General features: G+C 35.7%; 1 protein-coding gene across 1 annotated transcript in view; it reads right to left on the reverse strand.

Annotated features, from left to right (window-relative positions):
• The window catches only part of VTA1 (vesicle trafficking 1), a 70,913-nt gene extending 48,591 nt beyond the window's left edge, over window positions 1-22,322 (reverse strand). Inside the window, exons 1-3 of the mRNA XM_060115271.1 lie at window positions 22,151-22,322; window positions 3,055-3,149; window positions 363-490 (exon numbers count right to left, since the gene is read on the reverse strand). Of these exons, the coding sequence (XP_059971254.1) occupies window positions 363-490; window positions 3,055-3,149; window positions 22,151-22,271 (344 nt within the window). The 5' untranslated portion in view covers window positions 22,272-22,322. The remainder of the gene's footprint in view (window positions 1-362; window positions 491-3,054; window positions 3,150-22,150) is intronic.

Consider the following 22,322-nt stretch of genomic DNA (forward strand, 5'->3'; position numbering starts at 1 on the left):
GTATTTCTCTGTATTTAAGTCTTATTATAATAATGATAAATCATTTGAATCGGTAGGGGTGGGAATTTTTAAAATCAGTATCATTGGACCAGGCTGTTTTTGGCTAAAATCAACACAGATTTTACTAAATGGCTAGTTAGGGTATATTTACTAAGAAAATGAATCTGCTCTGGGTGTTCTTCATTTAGCCATTTTCTCTAAAAAGCCAGGATCACTCTTGTAACCCAAACTCATTCTGAGATTCAAAAAAAAAAATCTAAATCGTTAATCAGGAAGTCTGAGAGTAATCAAGAGAAAACTGGATAAATTCTGGTTATACAGTAACTAAACTTATAATTTTTATTTTATCTATCTTTACTTACTTGTGAAATCGTCCAGCACGATCTTCATTATCTGCATACAAAAACATTTTCAAAGCATAATTCTCCAAATGGGCAGAACCAACTATTTCTTGAGTAACAGCTTCATTATCACCCAACTGTTTCTTAAGCTAAAATAAAATGAGATACAGAACTTATGATTCTGGGCTCACAGAAGTGTATACTTAGGTATAAAAATTCCCAATAATCAAATCCAACATTCACAAAATTTTGAAGAAAGACACTCATGATAATGTGAAAGTATAATTTAGCTCTAAATATCAAAATAATCAAGAATAAAAAACATCCAACTATCTATGTAAAGCATCAGACAAATATTTCAAATGTACTAACAAGTATCCTAAAAATGGGATTAAGAAATTCTTTCCTAACCATGCGTAATTTAAATTTTTAATTTATTCCTATTTCAATTTCTTCTATCAAGTGTAGAAAAATACAATGAGAAAGATCATTATATCCTAAAAAAGTATCTCTCAGAGCACATTGCATTAGAGATCTAATTCTAAGTAAGGTATAAGAAAACAAACTTAGAATAGGATTATGGAAGTTTTAAAAATTTAGACAAATATATATCTCAAATCAACACAATTTACAACCATGTAAATTTCCAGTCAGTACATCCCTTTCCTACACATACAATAATTTAAAGTATCTTAAAAACAACAAACTGAATTCCTACATTTTACTCAGACTGCCATATTGGAGTAAAATGACCTTCTGCAATATTAGATCTGAGTACCACACTACTGTTTAAAAATTGCTTTTTTCAAAGAACATTATAAAATAACAAATTAAATTTAGAGAAAGCAAGGGGATTTTTCATAAAATCAGCAAAGTACATATTCTCATAATTAAGGCCCAGAAGAGTTTGAATACTGGAATTTAAGGACATCTGGGCACGTTTATCCTGAACAACAACAGAAAAAAAGCCCCACATGTAACACTGGTTTACTGTATCCACACTGTGAAATGATTTAATTGTAGAGGCAATTTATCTCTAGAAAAATTTAGTGGGAGCATGTCATTTCATCTCGCCTTCAGCATAAAATATCTGGCAGCAAAAACATAATATACTTGAAGTGTTCCAACTATAAATATAAACATTATAGCACAAGCAGATATGTTCTCACCATGGAATGAACTTCCTTGTTATTTAATGTAGATAATAATAAATTCCTGGTAAGTTCTTTATAAATGTGATTTTACATTTTGCATATTATAAAGAACTGTTTGAGTTTTGTCTTATCCATAAGCTATTGTTATTTTAGCTATTACTGTTAAGCTGTAAAATTAATAAAGAGATATATTCTATATAAAATGTCTGTAAGAGACAGTATTGTACAGATGTATTGCTGCGTGTCAGACACATTCTTCCTCCCATCTCCTAACCCCACCCTCCAAAAGAAGGGTACTCAAATTCTTCCTGCATCCACAGAAGCAGTGTTAGAAGTAGAAGGCCAGACAGACTCCAAGGGCAGCTGAGTTGTCATCAGTGGTGCCACCAGGCTACCTTGGATGGTTAATAGTAGCAGATGACAGGATTCTGGGTCAGAAGGCCAGGCACCCATACAAAGTTAGAGAGAACACTATTGCCCATGGCTGCTTAATACAAGTAGGCTTTGATCTGAATAACTTTCAACATTTAAAAAAAGTTCTGGGCTGACTGGTATAAGTGTATTGATTTTTAATATGTCTGAATTTTGTTTCTCTAAACAAAATAATGCAACTGATCAAATAAACATTTAGGATTCTAATTCTCTTGAGCAGGTCACATAACTAAATAAGCAAATAAAAAGTAAGTCACAGCTATGAATATAACTGCCTTGGAGGAGATGCATTCATGAGAAGTAAACCTTGACATTGTTAAAAAAGAAACTGGGATGGCTGGGCATGGGAGGCACAGGGTGGAGCCCTGCTTACTAAGTAAGGTTACTATGGTTTAACGCTGACTTCCTGATGCACTGACACCCAATCAAATCCTTCAATTTTCCCTGGATTCGTGCTTCTACATAACCTGTGAAGTTCTATCATAGTTCAAGATGACTTATTAGTCACCTACCACATTTCTGCTAGCAGAGGAAAATGCCTAGACCATAAGAGTATCTTGTTATGGGACCAAGAGTAGGAGGAAGAAACAACAGGCAACTTCCTTCATGGTCCTTTTCACTAAATAAATAGCCTGTTTCTTTCTTTCTTTCTTTTTTTTTTTTTTTGCCATGCCTCACAGCATGTGGGATCGCAGTTCCCCAACCAGGGATCGAACACGCACCCCCTGCAGGGGAAGTGCAAAGTTTTAACCACTGGACCACCAAGGAAGTCCCCGATTTCATTATTACAAGAGCCATTTAAGAATTCCCAAATCAATCATCCATGTGACTGCATGAAGGAAGGTTAGAAAGGGTTTGTCATACGAAAGAATGACTCAAAGGTCATCTACAGTAACCTGGAACAAGATATAATGTATATGTAAAGATATTGAAACCGACTTATACCTACTTACAACTCCCTAAGCAGTATGACGTAAATGAAAAAAAAAATGTGTCTCATTTTTCCTCAGCTATGACATTGCTGATTGCTGTCAACAGGAAGAACTAAAATGACAACACACACACAAATGAAATAAAACGGCATTTTAAACATTAATCAGAAAATAAATTTTCAGTGTTCAACTTACAGCTTCTAACTGATCCATTAGCTTTGATAAAAATTTACGACATTCAAGAGTTTTACTATCAATCTTCATTCCCGTTTGCATCGCATACAAACGACCTACAAAGAAAAATACAATTTGAACAATTTCCAGGACTGAATGTTTAAAATATGTTTTGTCTAATTAATAATTCAAATTTTAAGTGAATTTAGAAATAAAACTTTGATTTACTATGGCTCTTATTCACAAATATAAAGAACACAAAAATATTATCCAAAGAATGCAAGATGAATGATGATGATAACAAGTTTTTATGAAATAAGGCCTTCTCTTTTGGCATTATGTTTAAAAAATAAAAGGACTAAGTCCTAAGCTGTCAAAGGGACCTGCAATTTAATAGGTAAGTGAGGGCATTCAGAAAAACAACCACGTGTACAGGAGCACTTGCCAAGGGCAAGATAAGTAATTCTGATAAAATACACAATATGGGCTGGGACAGTGGGAAATGCCACTCGAGCTGAGGCTAACAGGGAGAATTTTTTTGGTCATTTTTATATATACAAATAAAAATAGGTATACCATCTCTTTAAAAAAATAGAAATATTAGAGATAAGGCTGAAGCTAAAAACCTCTCTGCTACCACAATCCTAAATAGCTTTCCCAGTGGTAAGAGCTGTAAAGTTTGGTGGTAATTGTTGTTACCACTGGTATGTACATATATTGCCTATAATTTACCTCTTACATTCAACAATACGCTAAGGAGATCTCTGTAGCACTACAGTGCTCCACACTATGGCCACAACAAACTAAAGCACATTTGGGTAGTTCTCAGATTTTCATCATTACAAACCATGTTGCGCTTACCAGACCTTCTTGCACATTCAAGAGTTCCCTGAGGGAGATACCAAAAATGAGAATTGCTGGCTCATAGTGTATGTAGTACCTTTCCCACTTTAAGAGGTACTCTTTTTTTTTTTTCTTTTTGTGGTATGCGGGCCTCTCACTGTTGTGGCCTCCCCCGTTGCGGAGCACAGGCTCCGGACGCGCAGGCCCAGCGGCCACGGCCCACGGGCCCAGCCGCTCCGCGGCATATGGGATCCTCCCAGACCGGGGCACGAACCCGTATCCCCTGCATCGGCAGGCGGACTCTCAACCACTGCGCCACCAGGGAGGCCCTAAGAGGTACTCTTAAAACTGTCTTCCAAAACAAATTACAACTATGCAGTTATATCTATAACACATGCAAGCACCCATTTCTCCTAAACTCACAAAAAATTGATATTAAATTAAAAATTGATATTAAACTTATCAATCTCAGAACTGTGTTATCTCACTGTTTGATTCTGCATTTTCACTATTCAAAAGGTATTAGAGATTTACTGGATAGCTCTGTATCCTCCTTTATGAATTAGGAATAGCTATCAAAATAAAAGGAAAAAATCCGCCAAATTTTCTGTTGCGTTGTTTGCTTTTTAACAAATTGCTGTTTGGCAGTTCTTTATACAGTAGGAAGGAGGGAGATCATGTTTCCCCCACCAAATGGAATCTTGTGAACACTATCCCCCTTCCTTCCTTTTTTTCTCCTCAGCAGGTAATCATCTTCAATTTTTTTATTCTCTGATTCTACTACAACTCCAACTTAAGCTCCACGAAAATGGCGATTGTAGTCTACTTGGTTTGATGTATCCCTGGCATCTGGGATAGTGCCTGGCCTTCCATAAACATTTTCTGAATAGATAAATACATGAATGAAAGAATAGCGCATTCTGCCCCACTGATTTAAATGCCACTTTTATCATTCATTAGCATATATTAAGTTTTCATGGGATAAAAGGGCCTAATTCTTTATATTGTCTATCTTGCTTTGTTATTTGTTAGTCTACTGGTCTATCATTGCTTTATTTACTGCAGCTTTAGAACATGGCTTGGTATGTTAGCTACTCTCAGGATTTCCAATTCAATTATGTCAACCCAATCATATCTTCTTTAAAGATGTATTAATATACAAATAATACAGTTATGTATTCTGCATGTATTTTTAATTTCAATAGCTGTATCTGAGGGAACTACTTTTGAAGGCTTAGGCTTTTAGAGCTATCTCATGATATAGAGCTTTAAGCTTAATTAATTAACGCATTTATTTCTATATCAAATTTAAGGGTTTGATCTATCTAGGTATTAATGAGAGGAAAAAAATGGAGTTCTAAAAGTACTGTATAGATTTACACTGACTTACAGTGTAAAAAGCACGATGCTTTCATTTTCACTGCACAGTAACCAGCACTGGATATCACTCTGACAAAAAAAAAAATTCTGAGAAGCAAAAAAAGCACTTATTATCCATTGCTTTAATCACAAGTGTGACTAAATTTTGTCTTTTTCTCTTTCTTTTAACCAGTCATATTTAACAACATGTCCAGGTCGTTTACCCATTTGAGTACCAGGTTCTAATCACCTCTCCCCACTCCACGCTTTTTAAAGCATGGCTGAACACCCTCCCCTCTTCAAACCAGTCATATCTCTTGAGTTGTTCAAGCTCTGTACCTGTTTTAGTCAGCTTTTGTTGTTATAATTGTGACTGAACTCCCAACACCTCCTCTCTGTGAGTTGTTCTGGTCTTCCAGCATTTTTGTTGCATTTTTTTTTAAATTAAAAGTGCATCACATGAGCTCTTTGGAAAATAAACATATTGGCTGCAAATATTGTGCCATCTTTCAATTTTTGAATATTGTTTTAAAACACAGAAGCTTAAAATATTTATGTACCCAAAGCGATTTTTTCCCCTGATCAATTCTAAGCTTGGAAAGCTCTTTTATCTCTAAGAAACTGGATATTCAGTTATGATTTTTCCAGTTAAATTCCTTTTTGAATTTAACTTTTAATAACATGCATCCATCTCAGTTACTGGCATCTGTCTCAAATACACTCAATAAATAATCCTTTCTTTCTCTAATGATTTGTGGTTCCTTAATATGTGTTTGCTTTTTATATGTCTTGGCTATTTGATTTCACTGAGATCACAGATTAAATGTCATCTCACATGATAATACCTGTAACTGATAATATGCTTTTTTTCTTCCATATTTAATCTTACTACGTCTTACAGTATTACAAATATTTTTCTGAAGAATTTTAAGTGTTCTTGCTCTGCCTCTCACTGTTGTGGCCTCTCCTGTTGCGGAGCACAGGCCCTGGCCGCGCAGGCTCAGCGGCCATGGCTCACGGCATGTGGGATCCTCCCGGACCGGGGCACAAACCGGTGTCCCCTGCATCGGCAGGCAGACTCTCAACCACTGCGCCACCAGGGAAGCCCCTTGCTCTTATTTTTAAGGGGAAGGCTTTTCGTTGAGTGTAGGGATCAATTCTGTGCTAGGCTGCTCCTATTTCCCCTAATAGTCCCCACCCTAAGCTATACTGAGGCTGCAGCCTTTGAGACCTATAAGATCCCAGGGATTGGCAGGAGTGTGGGGAAGAAGATATCAGCATTTCTATTGATACATCTATCTCATTCTTTATAAGTTCCTATTTTTACATATCTTTTATAACACATATAGTATTTTTATAATACATATATAGTATTAGTACATCAATACAGAAAAGTTATTTATAAATAATTACATAATATTGGAGATTTGTGTTTAATTATTTTTAACTTGTGGGTAGATGAGCAAAAGGTTAAGAATCACTGCTCACTGCATCCTTGCTCTTCTCAACTGTATACTGTATTTTCTCCACACAGCCCTGTTCCTTCTACCATATTCCCTGGAACTACTGTTTCAGAATCAGCAAACTCCCCTACCTCTCCTCAGATTCCTTCTTCCTCTTTGTCTTAATTAAAACCTGAATGTCACTTGAAGAAATCATTTTATTTGCAGTCCTCTCAAGTAATGAGTTTTAATTCTCTTACATTCCTTCTAGTGCATAAGAGAATAGAAAAAGAGAATTGGCAGGTATGATTGGTTTTCTCTTTGCATCCCACTATTACAGTATTCTCTCAATGTTTTCTAAATACGCTGGTCTAGGGCTCATCCACTCTCTTCCATTGGATTGTTATGCTTGTAATTGCCCATGGACCTCAGGGTCTTTCCTTGTCTTTCCACCATCTTGAAAATTTCGCTGTTCACATGGATAATCAATACTTCTGGCAAAGACTGCTAGCTGTCTACCTGCATCCTTTCTCCCCGTGTTCTTTACAAACTAGATACCTACACATTATTAGGGAGTTGTAATGTGGCTTGCCAAAACAGTATATTTCCCAGTATTCCTCAAAGCAAAATATGGCCATGTTATTACCTAAGACAAATATCATATAAACAGAAACTGTTGGGAGAGACTTCTGGACCTTAAAAGGGGGAATGACAGCAGGGGAAAGACCTTACTGACTCCTTCCCCTTTTTCCTCCCTGCTGCCAAGAATAGAAATGGGATGACTGAAACTTTAGCAGATATCTTGGACCACAAGGCGACCTTGGTAATCGTGCTAGTTTGTAGACTTGAAATTAGAAAGAGCTTGGGTCCCTGATGACTTCATGGAATTGGCACACTGGTACTGGGTACTGCCAACATCAGACTTTGCTTTAAATGAGGGAATAAATCCTTATTTTACTTAGCAATCGTAATTTTGAATTTTCTGTGATGAAAAAGCAAATCTATTTCTTATGCATACAATGATCTCCAATAACTGTACATACTCTCCTTTACATGCCAGTCACCCCATAACTAAATTACCATCTCAAACTGCTGTACTGTCAATATCAGTATATCAAGCACTCACTCTAAGCATAATTCCTTTTCTTCCAATTTTAAACTCTGCTTGTTACAACAGGCCTCCTCCAGTTCACTGGTGTTGCCCTACTTCTTCATTACAACCAGTCTTTTCTCCTTTAACTTCCCTCTGCAACCGGCTTTGATTTTATGATAGATTTTTCTTGAACTTTATTGTCCTATCTCCTATCCCTGAATCTTTTCATTACATTCCTCTGGCAAAAGCACACTCATATATAAGCCCAACTATCCTCTCTCCCTATGCCTACATACTAGCAACAGAGACCACGGGCAGATCAGCATCACTATAAATACCCTAATTATCAACCTCAAATGAGCTTAATACCTTTTGTTATAATTGAATATTTCAATTATACATTTACCAAAGTAAAATACACTTTCCATCACTATAAACTGAGCACAAGCTACAGTTGTTTAAACATCCATATTTTTATGATGTGCCAACATTTTGCATCCTATATGAAACATTTGGTTTGAAAATATGAAAGTTCTCTATTTTGTTTACCATCTTCTCTCCTGTTTTCTCCATTCTCTGAAGACATTTTATATTAACTGTGTAAGACTGATTTCCTTATCTTCCCAACCTCTCAAATGACTTTTTCAAACATCTTTCAAACAAAACCTCACCCAAACACACACACAGAAAATTTAGTAGACATTAATTAATTACTCGATATCTATATATACTATTAGTCAACACAATAACACAATAATGTGAGGAAATACAGTACTGACAGTTTCATTTCCCTAGGAGGTCTTTCTCCTTACTATATCAAAGTAGTGAACAATATATGAATCCTACCATCTATGGAGTGTAGTTAGCTACTTAGTGGACCAACTTTGGGCATAAATGGCTATCTAGCATAGGTAACAGCCCATTAAGCAAACATGCAGAAAATTAATCAGTAATTTCTTGCTACCAAGCGATGAAGATTATCTGTATCTCCTTTGAAGCAAAAATCAAATTATTCCCAATTCACTATCACCACAACCATCATCAATCTCCCTCACAACACAAATATAAACAAATGTCAGCTTCTTGTTCTTTAAAAGTTAACCTTAATACAAATGGCTGATACTCAAAATATAGTTTAATGACAATACAGTTTAATGGTTTCACTTACATGCATTCTTTTCTTGGCTTACATGCATATTCAGTCTTTGCAATTACAAGGACATCATTATAAAGCAACACCTTTAATTGAAGGACTGGAAAGAATCATCTCAGACCCAGAAAGATTTAGGATAAAAGTTGGCCTTTTACATTTTTGAATATCTTACATGGTTTACAATTCTTAAGTTGTATCACAAGATACACTTTCTAATATTAATAAAAGTGAAAAGACATTAAATCTATTTATGAAAATTAATAAACACACCAACAACATCCTTTTCATAATGGATGGAAAAAAGCATCACTTTCATCTAGAACTCTGTTCAGGACAAGTAATTCATTGTAGCAGCAGCAGTACGATGAAAAATTAATGTCTAACATGGAAAGTTACCTACTGAAACAGAATAAATATGTAGCTAGAATCATGTATAAGAAAATATATTTGATTTATTTCATCAGGGAAATATGTTTATTTTTTATGAATAAATATTATTTGAAGATGAGTAATGAGGCATATTTGCAAAAGGATTAAATACTTTCCAACCTAACTTTAATGTGAAACATTTAGGAGAAAAACATTTACTAATCCTGAAGGTATGAACATTAAATCTAAACATTAACATTCTAACACACCCTTGCTTATACATGAGAAATCTAAAAATATGAAATGCATGATATAAACACACAAAAGGTATATAAAAGCAATTGTTAATAGGTTAATAGGTTAAGAGTTAATAGGTTAAATTAATGTAGCACTCAAATAGGAATCATTATGCTATACACTGATGTATAAAGGCAAATTTTATTCCAATAAATAGAACTGAATATATTACTCTACTCATAAGTATATTATAAATCCCTGATTTTGTGAAAGCAGGGATTTTATTATCTTTTGTGAATGGACTTCCAAATCAAAGAATAAAAACAAAGTATGAATGAATATATATTAATAAAGGGTATTTACTTCACTCATTCCTTCTTAAACAAATTTTTTAGAGCTTCTGTCATAATACAGTAGCTTTAAGAAAAAGCTATTTCTGAATTACTACTAAAAGAACATGCTGGTACTTAGCGAACACTAAGTGATGATTTGATTACTAAAATGAGAACACAGATTCTAATTCTGACCACATGGAGTAGTGAAATTTGCTATCCCACTGTAAACAACCAAAAAACTAGACAAAATATACAAAACAAGTTTTCAGACAATGGAAACAAACATGGTAAGACCAAGACATCTGAAGAAAGGAAATATATGAAGTGACACCAATATCAGCCTAGCATTCTGCCTGGAGGTACATCCCAGTCTAAGGAGCAGGAGGGGAGTACAAAGCAGAGCACAGTCCTCTAGCTGAGTTGAGAAAACAGATTGGAGTTCACCGAGACTGAGGCAGCTGTAAGTTGAGGGGCAGAGTTCTGAACAGGATGAAGCTATGAAGAAAAGAAATCCAGAAATCTGTGTAGGGGTAAACTTGAGGCTCAGGAGAACCCTACCATAGTGCATGTGAAGGAGAAAACTCCACACGGCCAAAGAATGAGCAGAAGCTGTGAGCTGGGTTGTCCCCAGAGCACACACAGGGCTGGGATGTATTCAAGTTCCAACCAAAAGGAGTGGAGAGCCCCAGATGCTTACCCAAGGTATTCAGTAGAGACCCCCAAAGGGATATGCTTTAGTGATAGGGTTAACCTGTCCCTAAAGCAAAGACTACTTTAGACCTGCTCCACAAAGCTAAAAACAAACAAAACAAAGCACAAAAGAATCTAACTGAACAGTGATTAACTTAATTGTTGGTCACATTAAATCCCTTCAAGAACAGACATTCAAGTACTTAAAATTCACTCTGTCCTGCAACCAATCAAGAATGACTAATGGGGGCTTCCCTGGTGGCGCAGTGGTTGAGAGTCTGCCTGCCGATGCAGGGGACACGGGTTTGTGCTCCGGTCCTGGAAGATCCCACATGCCACAGAGTGGCTGGGCCCATGAGCCATGGCAGCTGAGACTGCGCGTCCAGAGCCTTTGCTTCGCAACAGGGAGGCCACAACAGTGAGAGGCCCACATGTCGCAAAAGAAAAAAAATAAAGAATGACTAATGATGGCAATAGCAGAAGAACGTGAACGTAAGATAAAACAATAAGATAAGATAAAACAATGACAAAATAATGGAAATAGCAGACAATGACATTAAAATACTGGGGAACTATTATAAAGTATATTTAATGGAAACCATGAATAAAACGCGTAGAGAAATGGAACATACACAAAGGAACACAAATGGACCATCCAGAGATGAAAAATACACTATCTGAAATAAAAAATTTACCGGACAGGATTAATAGTAGTTTAGACACCATAAAAGAAAAAATTAGTGAAATTCAGAACACAGCAATAGGAACTACTTAAAGCAGGGAGAAAAAGGATTGAAAAGAGAAACAAAAACAAAACCGGAGTTTCAGTGAGGTGTGGGAAAACACCAAGTGCTCTAACATACATGTAATTGGAATCCTCCCCTCCAAAGGTGGGGAGGTGTGGCAAAAACAATTGACAAATTAAAATTTTTTAACCAGCAAAAATACCTTTCAAAAATGAGAATGAAATAAAAGCTTGTTTCACAAAAGAGAAGCTGAAAGAATTGGTGGCAATCCTACAAATGAAATGATAAACTTTTCAACAGGAAAGAAAATGATACCAGATTTAAAACGATCTACACAAAGGAATGAAGAGTGCTAAAAATGGTAATTATGTGGGGATATATTAAAAATTGTATTTCCTCATTTTATGAACCTTTCTAAAAAGGATGGTTAAAAAATAAAAAATATATTCTAGGGTTTATGGTATATGTATAAATAAAACGCATAACAACTACAGGCAAAGGACAGGACAAAAGAAAGCGAAGTTCTTAACTTATATGTGAGGTGTTATATGATAGTAGACTGTGATAAGTTACTGTAAATGCTAGAGCAACCATTAAAAAAATTAAAACAAAGAGGAATATCTAATAAGCCCACAGTGGAGGTACAATGGACTCCAAAGTGTTTCCAAAGAGAAACAATTAACTGGGATTAAAAAACACCTAAAAACCAAAAAACCTGGACAAGCCACAGAAAAATACATGATGAATTGAATTAAAGTGAGAATTTATCAAGCACTGAAACCTGTGCTGCTCAGAGGATGCAAGCTTTCACTTTGAACAATCATAACTGTCATTAAGAAAAGGAATCTTATCAAAGATGATTTAAACTTGCATGGGTGCCAAACATAAGACAATGACAGATAAGGACAAGTTACTTGACTACACTGATCCTGTCCCCTCAACCTTAGAAACAGGTTGAAAGAGTCTAAAACCAAAATGATTTACTTTACTCAAAAAAGGAGTAATTATTGGGCTTCCCTGGTGGCGCAGTGGTTGAGCGTCCGCCTGCCGATGCAGGGGACACGGGTTCGTGCCCCGGTCTGGGAAGATCCCACATGCCGCGGAGCAGCTGGGCCCGTGAGCCATGGCCGCTGAGCCTGCGCATCCGGAGCCTGTGCTCCGCAACGGGAGAGGCCACAACAGTGAGAGGCCCCTGTACAACAAGAACAACAACAACAACAACAACAAAAAAGAGTAATTATTAATACGACTATTTTACGATATAAAATGCATGTCCGCATATATGTTTGCAAAAACAAAAAGAATGGAATACTAATGGATAAGCCAGTAGTCCAACTTTCTGTGCGAATTTATTAACCTGTCATTGCTACAGTAAAGTATCCCGAGTCAGCTTATAATAAAAAATGATAAGTACTTAGAGGACTATGATGGGCTCAAATTAATTGTTACAGGTTCAGAAATCAGCAAAAAAAAAAAAAAAAGCCACTGCTTATTTTCATTGGCTTAGTTAAGCTTATCTGTCATTAAAAAAATCCAATTTCTGTGTAACAACAAAAAAATAACAGGCAACTGATTATTAGTCCTAATATCCACCAGCAAGCAAAAAATCCAATATTTTCCAGCCTTTATTTAAACTAAATTAAAAATTTACACTTGTGCATCTTATAACATCTTGTATATGAAATATACCATACGTATTTACAACTTCCTGAAAACTACATTTAATTTTCCTATGATCACATAAACATGACTCTGAAAGAACACTTGTACACTTTCACTGAATGTCTATTGACTGTACAATATCACCCCCTAGAGGAAACTTTAAAAAAACAAACTTGAAACTTTATGTATTTAGTTACTTAAGCAAATTTAAAAGGAAGGAATCTTTCTACTTTTATCCACAACACCAAACTTCACAGAATCAAAATAGTTATCATATGGTACCCATGCTTAGTAGAGACTCAAGTATTTTCTGGCTTCATTAAGGAAAAAAAACAAGAGAGAGACATACAGAGCTCAGAGATATGTTAATAACATCAAGCCTGTCCTCCATTTCTACCCTCCACTTACTAGAAATCTTCCAGATTACTGCATTGGCTCCCCCTTTCTTTTTCACCAATTTAACTAGTCCCTTTACCTTCACTCTGTAAGTGGTATTCTAATTACTACCTACTATCAACAATTTTACATATAACCATTTCTCATCTAGTATCTGTCATTCAGGTCCTGGCTCCATCACTTACTAATAAAAGGACCAGGATAACTATAAGGTTCAAATCAGACGCCCTGAAGAAAAGTATTGTTATTAATGCCAAGAGCTACATAAATGTTAGTCATCTGGCCTCTTTATTCAGTGACAGCTGTAAGGCCAAAGTTCCCTGTAGGGACCATAGTTGCCTTAAAATTCAGATCAATTTAACATTTTTGGAGCACTTATTCTTTATTGTGTAAATATGTCTAGTGGCCTAGCACTACCTGGTACAGTAAATGAATAAAGAGCTCCCAGCAGGGTGCAGCCTTCTTAAGTTTACCACCTAGAAAACACAATAGGCAAATGAAAAGCAATTAGGTAAAGCCATACAGGCATAATGAGGACACAGAGATGATGCACCTTAAAACTAGGGAGTTTAAGAGAAGGTCTCCCAGAAAAAGTGACATTCAAGCTAGTATCCAAAGGATAAAAATGAAGCGGGGATGGTAGGGAAGGGAAGAGGGACCAAGGGAGAGAGAAAACGTTGGAAGGCTTGGAGACAACAGAAATCCAGTAAGGTTCTAGAAACGGAATGAAATTCAGTTTGATTAAAACTACAAAAGATGATGCCACATTCAAATCGTAAGTGGTTCCTAAAGGCACTTATATTTTTTTCTGATAGTCAGATGGAGCTACCGCAAGTACCTTTAAAAAATTTTTGCTTTTAATAAAGCTTTTGTTTTTTAGTATTTACGAGACATGCCCACTTACAGAATAGAAAACATTAAAAAAAAAAAGACAATCAAAAGAAAACCATACATAAACCTAAAAGCTACAATTTCTTCTCCAAGTGTATGTATGTATGTACATATAAGAAAGTTCAAATCGTAGTATATATATAATTTTATATCCTGTATTTTTATATCAATTTTCTCCCATGTTACAAAAGATGCTTTCTAATTTTTAGATGATTACATCACTTTCTATCTAATGGATATACCATAACTTACTTAACCATTTCCACAATGATATATATTTATGTTGTTTTGAGCTTGCCACAAATGTATAAATAATCATTCAGAGAATTCTGCATAAAGTTCTTAATATATTAGTGATTATTTCCTAAGCACAAGCTTTTCAAAACTGGAATTACTGAACATCAGATAGTTTCACAATTCCATACACTCTGACAAAATGCTTTCTAAAACTATGAATCAACTCACACAGCCATGTCAATGAAAATTTCACCATATACTCATTTGCACTGAGTTATAACTTTATAGTCCAAAAAAGGTATGCCATTTTTACTTACCTGAATGTTAATAACTAGTATTCTCTCCTTTAGTAGTACATACATATTCTTTGTCCATTTATCTATGGGGATCTTAGTTTTGTTTTTGTTTAAATGGATCTATGTGAGTGTTTTATATATCAGGGATATTGGCCCTTTGTCTCTCATCTATTGGAAATATTTTTTCCTAATGCAATGTTTTTATAAATTGTACTGTTTGTGTCACATATAATTCCTAAATGTTTAGTTAACTTTATCATTCTTTTATTCTGTGTTTTTTTCCACTAAACATTTAAAGCAGAACTTTTTAGTAGCAACAGGGATTACCTGCTTGAAGTAGAAGGTAGGAAGCTACGTCAATAGCTTAGATATAAGGTGAGGGGATGATATCAGACAAACTAAGGAGATAAGTAAAATTTTAAACATTTGATGACTGGTTGATTGTGACAGGTATGAGGAAAGGATGGGAAGGTTAAATTTGTAATTTTTAACTAATAAATTTGAAAATCTGACAGATATGAAAGATATTCTAGAAAACTTTAATACATCAATATTAGCTGAAGTCGAATTTTTTAAATGTAAGAAATTGACAAATATAAGAAATAACTTCCCCCCAAAACATAAAGTTCTGGCTGTAACAGGGTAACATGAAGGATTCTTCTTAGGAAACTGCTATCTTCACTATGGTGATGGATACATGAACCTACACCTGACAAAACTATTTAGAACTAAAAACGCACACGCAAATGAATACATGGAAAACTAGGGAAGTCTGAATCAGATTAGTGGATTGTGTCAATGTCAATATTCTGGTCGTAATACTGTACTGTAATTTTGCAAGATATTACCATTGGGGCACAATGGGTAAAAGGCACACAGGATCTTCTGTATTATTTCTCACAACTGTATGTGGATCTACAATTATCTCAAAATAAAAAGTTTAATAAAAAAAATCTAATGGGATTCTTTCCAGGAATGAGGAGGTGTTCCAAATATGAGTAAATTTAATAATTTGTTATTACTTACTACATTAAAAGGTTCAGAGAAGTAAACACTAAGCATATTAGTCAAAAAATAATTTGATCTATGGTGTTTCAACACTCATTCCTGACTTAAAAAGAAAATAAAAGATCAATTAAGAAATGTAGGAATATTAAGGTAACAATTTTAAAAATGATAAAACAGGGGCTTCCCTGGTGGCGCAGTGGTTGAGAGTCCACCTGCTGATGCAGGGGACATGGGTTCGTGCCCCAGTCCGGGAAGATCCCACATGCCGCAGAGTGGCTAGGCCTGGGAGCCATGGCTGCTGAGCCTGCGCATCCGGAGCCTGTGCTCCGCAATGGGAGAGGCCACAACAGTGAGAGGCCCGCGAAACGCAAAAAAAAAAAAAAAAAAAAGATAAAACACTAGAGTATTCCCATTAAGGCCAGATATAAATCATTTTTGGAAATCACAAAATACTGGAAAGGAGAAGGCACAATGAGCACATCCTATGACATATCTATGACTTAATCTAATACCCACAAGTCATAAATTACTGTGTTTTGAAATTCTTTTCATTACGTTTCCTTACTGTAGAGTAAGAGCATGTGAAAAAACTAAGAATTACCGTATAGTTCATTAATTCAATCAACAGATATTACATGTAAATTACATAATTTAAATTATCCACCATGGCTTAGGTACTGTATTAGGAGTTAAGAGATTCAACTAAGACATACTTCTTGCTCTCACAGAGCTTACATTCTAGTAAGAATGGAATATTCATAATATTTAGAACAATGGCTTTCATTAAATATTTATGAATGCCAATTATGTGCCAGGTGAAAAAAAGGTATCAATCCCTGTCTTCCAGGAGAATCCAGGAGACAGAAAGATAACAGTGTTATAACACAACGTGATCAAGATGAGGGACATATGTGAAACAATTTCTAGACCATTCTATGAGGTCAGGAAAACCAATCTGCAAAAAGTACTGAGTCCGTAAGCATAAATTAGTTAGATTAAGAGGAAGTCAGAGGGGATTCCAAGCAGAGAGCAACATATATAAAGCCTCAGAAATAAGAGAATATGGAACTTTTATAAATCGGCAAGTACTTTAGCAAAATAATCTTGAATTTTTTTCTCACAAAAAATTCTTCCTTGCTCTAGGGATTTAGAATATTTTCGTTTGCTCTAAGTTTATAGAAATGTATCCCTTCACACATTTTTCAGTTGACATCTACCACTTTTCATCAGAAGTTTAAACAGGTAAAAAAATGTAATTTCTGTACTACATCAAATATTGACATCTAAAAATTATCACTCTTTCAACTGTAAATACCATAGCAATTTGGTATCTATTATAATCTATTTTAAGATACAAAAAGCTCTTTTTTTAAGAGTCAGAAATAATACACTGTTGTATTTTCTTTTAACCCATATTTCTATTTACTTATCCTATAGAATTTTATTATAAAAAATGTATTTGTATGCTTAAAAGTCCTACTTGATTATCCTATCATACTGCTCTGCAACAGAAAGGATATAAAAATTGAAATTTTGACAAAATTTCCTGTGAGAGAAGGTACTATGTGTTAAAATATTTCTTCTGGAATTGAGTTTTGGCAATTATTATTATGTATAATTGACCAAGACAACATGATTATTTATTTTAATAATCATTAAGTATAAATAGTACAATTTTCTTGGAAATGCATCAAATAATGAGTTAAACTGCCTATCTATGAATTAATATGATTTATCCTCATAATGAACCAGGGTAGAGTATTAGTTCTATTCCTACTTTCATTTTTATGACTCTAACAAGGGAGAAAATTCATTCATATAAAGCAGCAGATGAGAATGGAAGCTCTGTCACAGCAAAATCACTGAATTCTTTAAATTCCTTCTGGGTTATAGGCTAAAAACCACATCATCACTTATCAAATAATATTGTTAATAATCTCTCTTAGCTGACATTTTAATTAGGTCTGCCTCAAAATTTGTTTTAAGACTAGAAAAGAATCTGTCACCCCATCATTAGAGTATTCATTTTCTCAATTCCTGTGAAGTATTCAGAAAAGATCTTATAAAGAAAGACTCAACATTTTCTTTCAAAGGCTTCTTTTTATCCTAAGACAGTGACACAGGATTGGGAAAATGGAAATACTGTTCATTTCAACATCCGCTGGCAGGAAAAATTTTTTTTTAAATATTTTAATTTTGTCACTTGTTTTAAATGTATTTCTGAAAAAACAAAACACTTCAGAGCTAAAGATTTACCTCATTTAAGGAGAATGTCCACCATTTTACATAAATGACAAAACCAGTTGTTAAAGCCAAACCAATCAGCCACTGGAGGTTTACTTTTTTCAGAAAAATATGACTTCTCTAATTTGAATAAATATGTTCACACGTCCCCACAAGCCCCATCTCATTTCTGAATTCTAATTCTAAAATTTTGATAACCTACAGACCTTTACATGAGCTTGTGACTTGGATGAAGTAAGGCACTGCCCCACTTCAGCATTTCCCTTTTGTTTCGTACCTCCGGAATGACACTTTGGTAAGGAACAGAGAACAAAAAGGTAAGGTCATATAATGAAAACTCTTACCATTTTGAAACTTCAGAACACCTCAACACAGGCCAATTTTGAACATGAGATGTTACCCTTAATATATATACATACAAGTGTAAGAGACTCTGAAATACAAAGAAGTTTCCACTGTGCTACGTTCATGTCCTTGTCCCCACAGCTAACCCTCTCCACACCATCTTGCACTTGATCTTGGTCGCACACTGTCCCTCTGCACTCCTCTGGATAAAATCCAAAATGACCAAACAATGGCTGCTAATAGCTAAGAACAATTCCTTCTTCTTCTGAGTTTCATCATTGACTGCTCCCCTTATAAAAAGTTATATGTTAGAATGTTCCTTTGACATCCTTTCTTTCTCATGCCCAGCATTTTAAAATAAAAGCTTATTCTTTGCTCTGACTGGTTTTCTTCCAAATAAGACAGAGAAAGATAGGAAGCTCTACCTAATACCTTAATTAATGGAGGTTTCACTAATACCAGTCATTTATTTGAATTGTCCCTTTTTTCTGGACACCCTGGAGTATTTTCCACCTTCTCCTCCAGGGAAATACACCATAAAAATGATAATGAGGCATCAGAGTATGTCCTTCTTCTTTAAAGTAGGAGAAGGGCAATTGAGAACAGGAGATGATTAAAAAAAAAAAGAAGCATACTACTTTGCTACCTTGACCAAAGGAAGTTTGTCAGGAAAGAGACATACAGAAGTTGAGAATTGTGAAAATGATTCCTGTAGAATTATTTGCATACTGAAGTTTGAAGAACACTGGTTTAGTACGTCTAGAGCATAAATTACAAGGAGAAAAGTCATCATGAGCCATCTTCTGTTAGACAGCAGAATCACACCTAAAATATAACATGCACAGGAATTATCAGACAGCAAATATAAACGTAAATATTTTTTAAAGCATTTAAAGAAGTAAGAGTGTTTTAAAAACACAGTTAACAAAAGATTATCAGAAATGGCTAGCTGATTTAAAAACAAAATGAGAACATCTAGAAATAAAAAATGGAAATAGAAACTCAACAGATGCGTTCTACAATAGGATATGTGGAGGTGAACACAGACCTAAAGAAATTATACAGAATGTAGCACAGAAAAAAAATGGATACAAACTATGAAAGCATTAAGAGACAAAGAAGCTAAAGGAGAAAAATGCAACACATACCTAATTAAAACTGCAGGAGAGAATAGAGATAGCAGAGAAGCAGTACTTGAACAGATGATAGTAGAAAATTTTCTAAATTTAATGAAAGACACCAACCTACAAACTCAGGAAGCCAAAGTGCCAAATAAGGTACACAAAAAGAAATCAAGGCCTAGAAAATCAGAACATGAACCATAAGGAAGAGATTAATAAACTGGCCATATTTTAAAATTAAAAACTTTTGCACATCAAAGGATTTCATAAATCGAGTGAAAAATCAAACTATAAACTTGGAGAAGACAATCACAACGCATATACCAAAGGATCAGTAGATAGAGTATTAAGAAAAGACAATGAAATAGAAAAACGGTCAAAAGCAATAAATAGGTATTTCAAAAGGAAATCACAAATGGTTAATTAAAATATGAAAGGATGCTCAACTTTATTAAGGCTCAGTGAATTGCAAAGTTCACTCGAATGAGACATCATTTCACACTCGTCAGATCGGCAAAAATTTAAGTCTAATAGCAGCAAATATGGTTGAGTGCATTAGCATTCATTTTACTGTTCCTTACATACATTATATATGTTCTTTAACATGCATATGTTTCATAACAAAAATATTTTTTAAGTGTCACCTGGATTTAGCAATAGAAATGTTTGCTCATGACCCTGCTGAGAGCAATTACAGTGAAATAATGGGCATGAAAACCAGACTGCAATGGGCTGAAAAAGTTCTATGAGATAAGGATGTAAAGACAACTACAGACAATTATTTCAAGCTTATCTTTGAGGCTGGGCAGACAGGACTGCAACTTTAGAGGAATGTCACAGTGAGAGCTCCTTTTATTTTTTAAATAAAGGAAACTGGGGCAAGTTTAGAAAGAAATAGCAAAAGAGGGAAGATAATGACATGGGAAATAAAGGGTCTCTGGGCAGTCACAAAGGTATATAATACAAAACCCATAAACAGGGATTAGCTTTACACAGAGTCAAGGGTTCCTATTTCATTGTTATAAGAGATAACCTCTTTGACTTTAATCACATCGTTTTTCTCCTTGCTCTATCACTCCTTACAATGGTCACCTTGATCCTCCTTCAAGCAAGACTTTTGTGCTTGTTTCCCCCTCTATGGAGAGTACTCTTTCCCCGGTGATGCAAAGCCTGCCTTTCACTCCTTTCAAGTCTTGCTCAGATGTAAAACCAGTGAAGCTCTCCCTGACCAGTCTAAAAATGAAATCCCTTCCTCACTTCCTACCACCCTACTCCTGGTACTCCCTATACTTTCCCTGCTTTATTTTTCTTTGTAACCTTCTAATGTTCTATATAATATACTCATTTTATTGCTTAATCTCCCCACCCCATAGTATGTAAGTTCCATGAATGCAGGAACTGTAGTCACAGTGTCTGGTAAGGCTCATACAGGTAGAATCTCAATAAATACAAACTGAATGAAAGACTAATGGTCCCTACTTGAGGAACCTCAAAAACAAGTATAATGGGAAAGTGCTGTTACGATTTGAACAAGCTGAGGTAAAGCCTTGAGAGTAATCAACTTACTGCCCACAGAAGTGGTGCCATTTGAGTTAGACCCTGAATCATAAAGAGTTTGCCAATTGGAGAAAAAAGGAAGACGGTCCAAGACAGTGAAGAACGTGGAGGTTTGAAAGGGCCTTGCAATTTGAGAAATGAAAATGGGGTCACCTGGAGTATGGCAGGGATGACAGTGGACCATTTTTTAGATAATCTTAAAACGTCCATAATAGAGGACACATTATATTGAGCTTCTCAAGGCTAAAAATCCTTTTCAGAAGCTTTATAGTTGCTTAGTCACATGTTTTATTTGCAGTAACATTAGAGTATGGAATAGGAAATAAAGTTGACCGGACCTACTCTCTTCACTGCAAAGGAAAAAGTGTCAACAAATTTAATCTGTGTTTTTCATCACCTGTAGATTATAAGCATCACAGTCAACCAAAGTGAGACTATTGCTACCAAATGTCTCAACCCCAGGTATTATTCAAAATCAAGACTATAAATTCTCATTGGTGGGACAGGGTAGTTTGAATGCAGAAGGGGGAATGGACAAATCCAAGTACTTGTTTTGTAGCAGCTACTGTCTCTTTATGAATTTTTGAACGGGCTTGCATGTTGTCCTAATTCACCTGCACTTATTACTATAGTTTCAACTAGTCAATCTTCCTTTTGTCCACATCACTACTGTCTTTGTGACACTTACGTTCGTTTTAGCTCCAACTCAATTACTTAACTACCCAGGTTATTATCAGGATTGCCTGGTGGCAACAGGAGGCTCTTGTGTGTACACGCAGGAAAAAAAAAACCCTTAGAACAATGTGTTCCGGAGTTCATGAGACCAAGTATTCTGTTTAAAAATATTTAAGCACAAGACTGGATAGGTGGTGGACACCATGGTCCTTGTGAAGTTTTGCCTTTCTGGGGCCTTCGAGGGGGCGGAGAGAGGTGGAGATCCCTGAGGAGGGAGGGGCCCCAAGGGATTCCCAGGGCAGGTCAGAGGTCAAAGCTCAGATCTAAAGCTAGGGGAGCGGGGCCTGCCTTAAGAACCACGGGGCGGTGTGTGGGCCCCGGAGGGTAAGTAGGGCCGCGGCGACTCGGCAAGACTCACAGTAATAGGCCACCACAGGGTCCCGCTTGTCATGCTCCTGAGCCGTCCTCAGATGATGCTGTATGCTCTTAAACTGTGGGGGCAGCGGGGGCAGCACAGGCAGCGGGGCAAGCGCCGCCATCTCCACTCCAGGAATAAGCCCTTTTTACTCGCCGGCTGCCGACACTTCCGC

This window comes from Mesoplodon densirostris, chromosome 12 (assembly GCF_025265405.1).
Source record: "Mesoplodon densirostris isolate mMesDen1 chromosome 12, mMesDen1 primary haplotype, whole genome shotgun sequence".
In the NCBI taxonomy this organism is placed as follows: domain Eukaryota; kingdom Metazoa; phylum Chordata; class Mammalia; order Artiodactyla; family Ziphiidae; genus Mesoplodon; species Mesoplodon densirostris.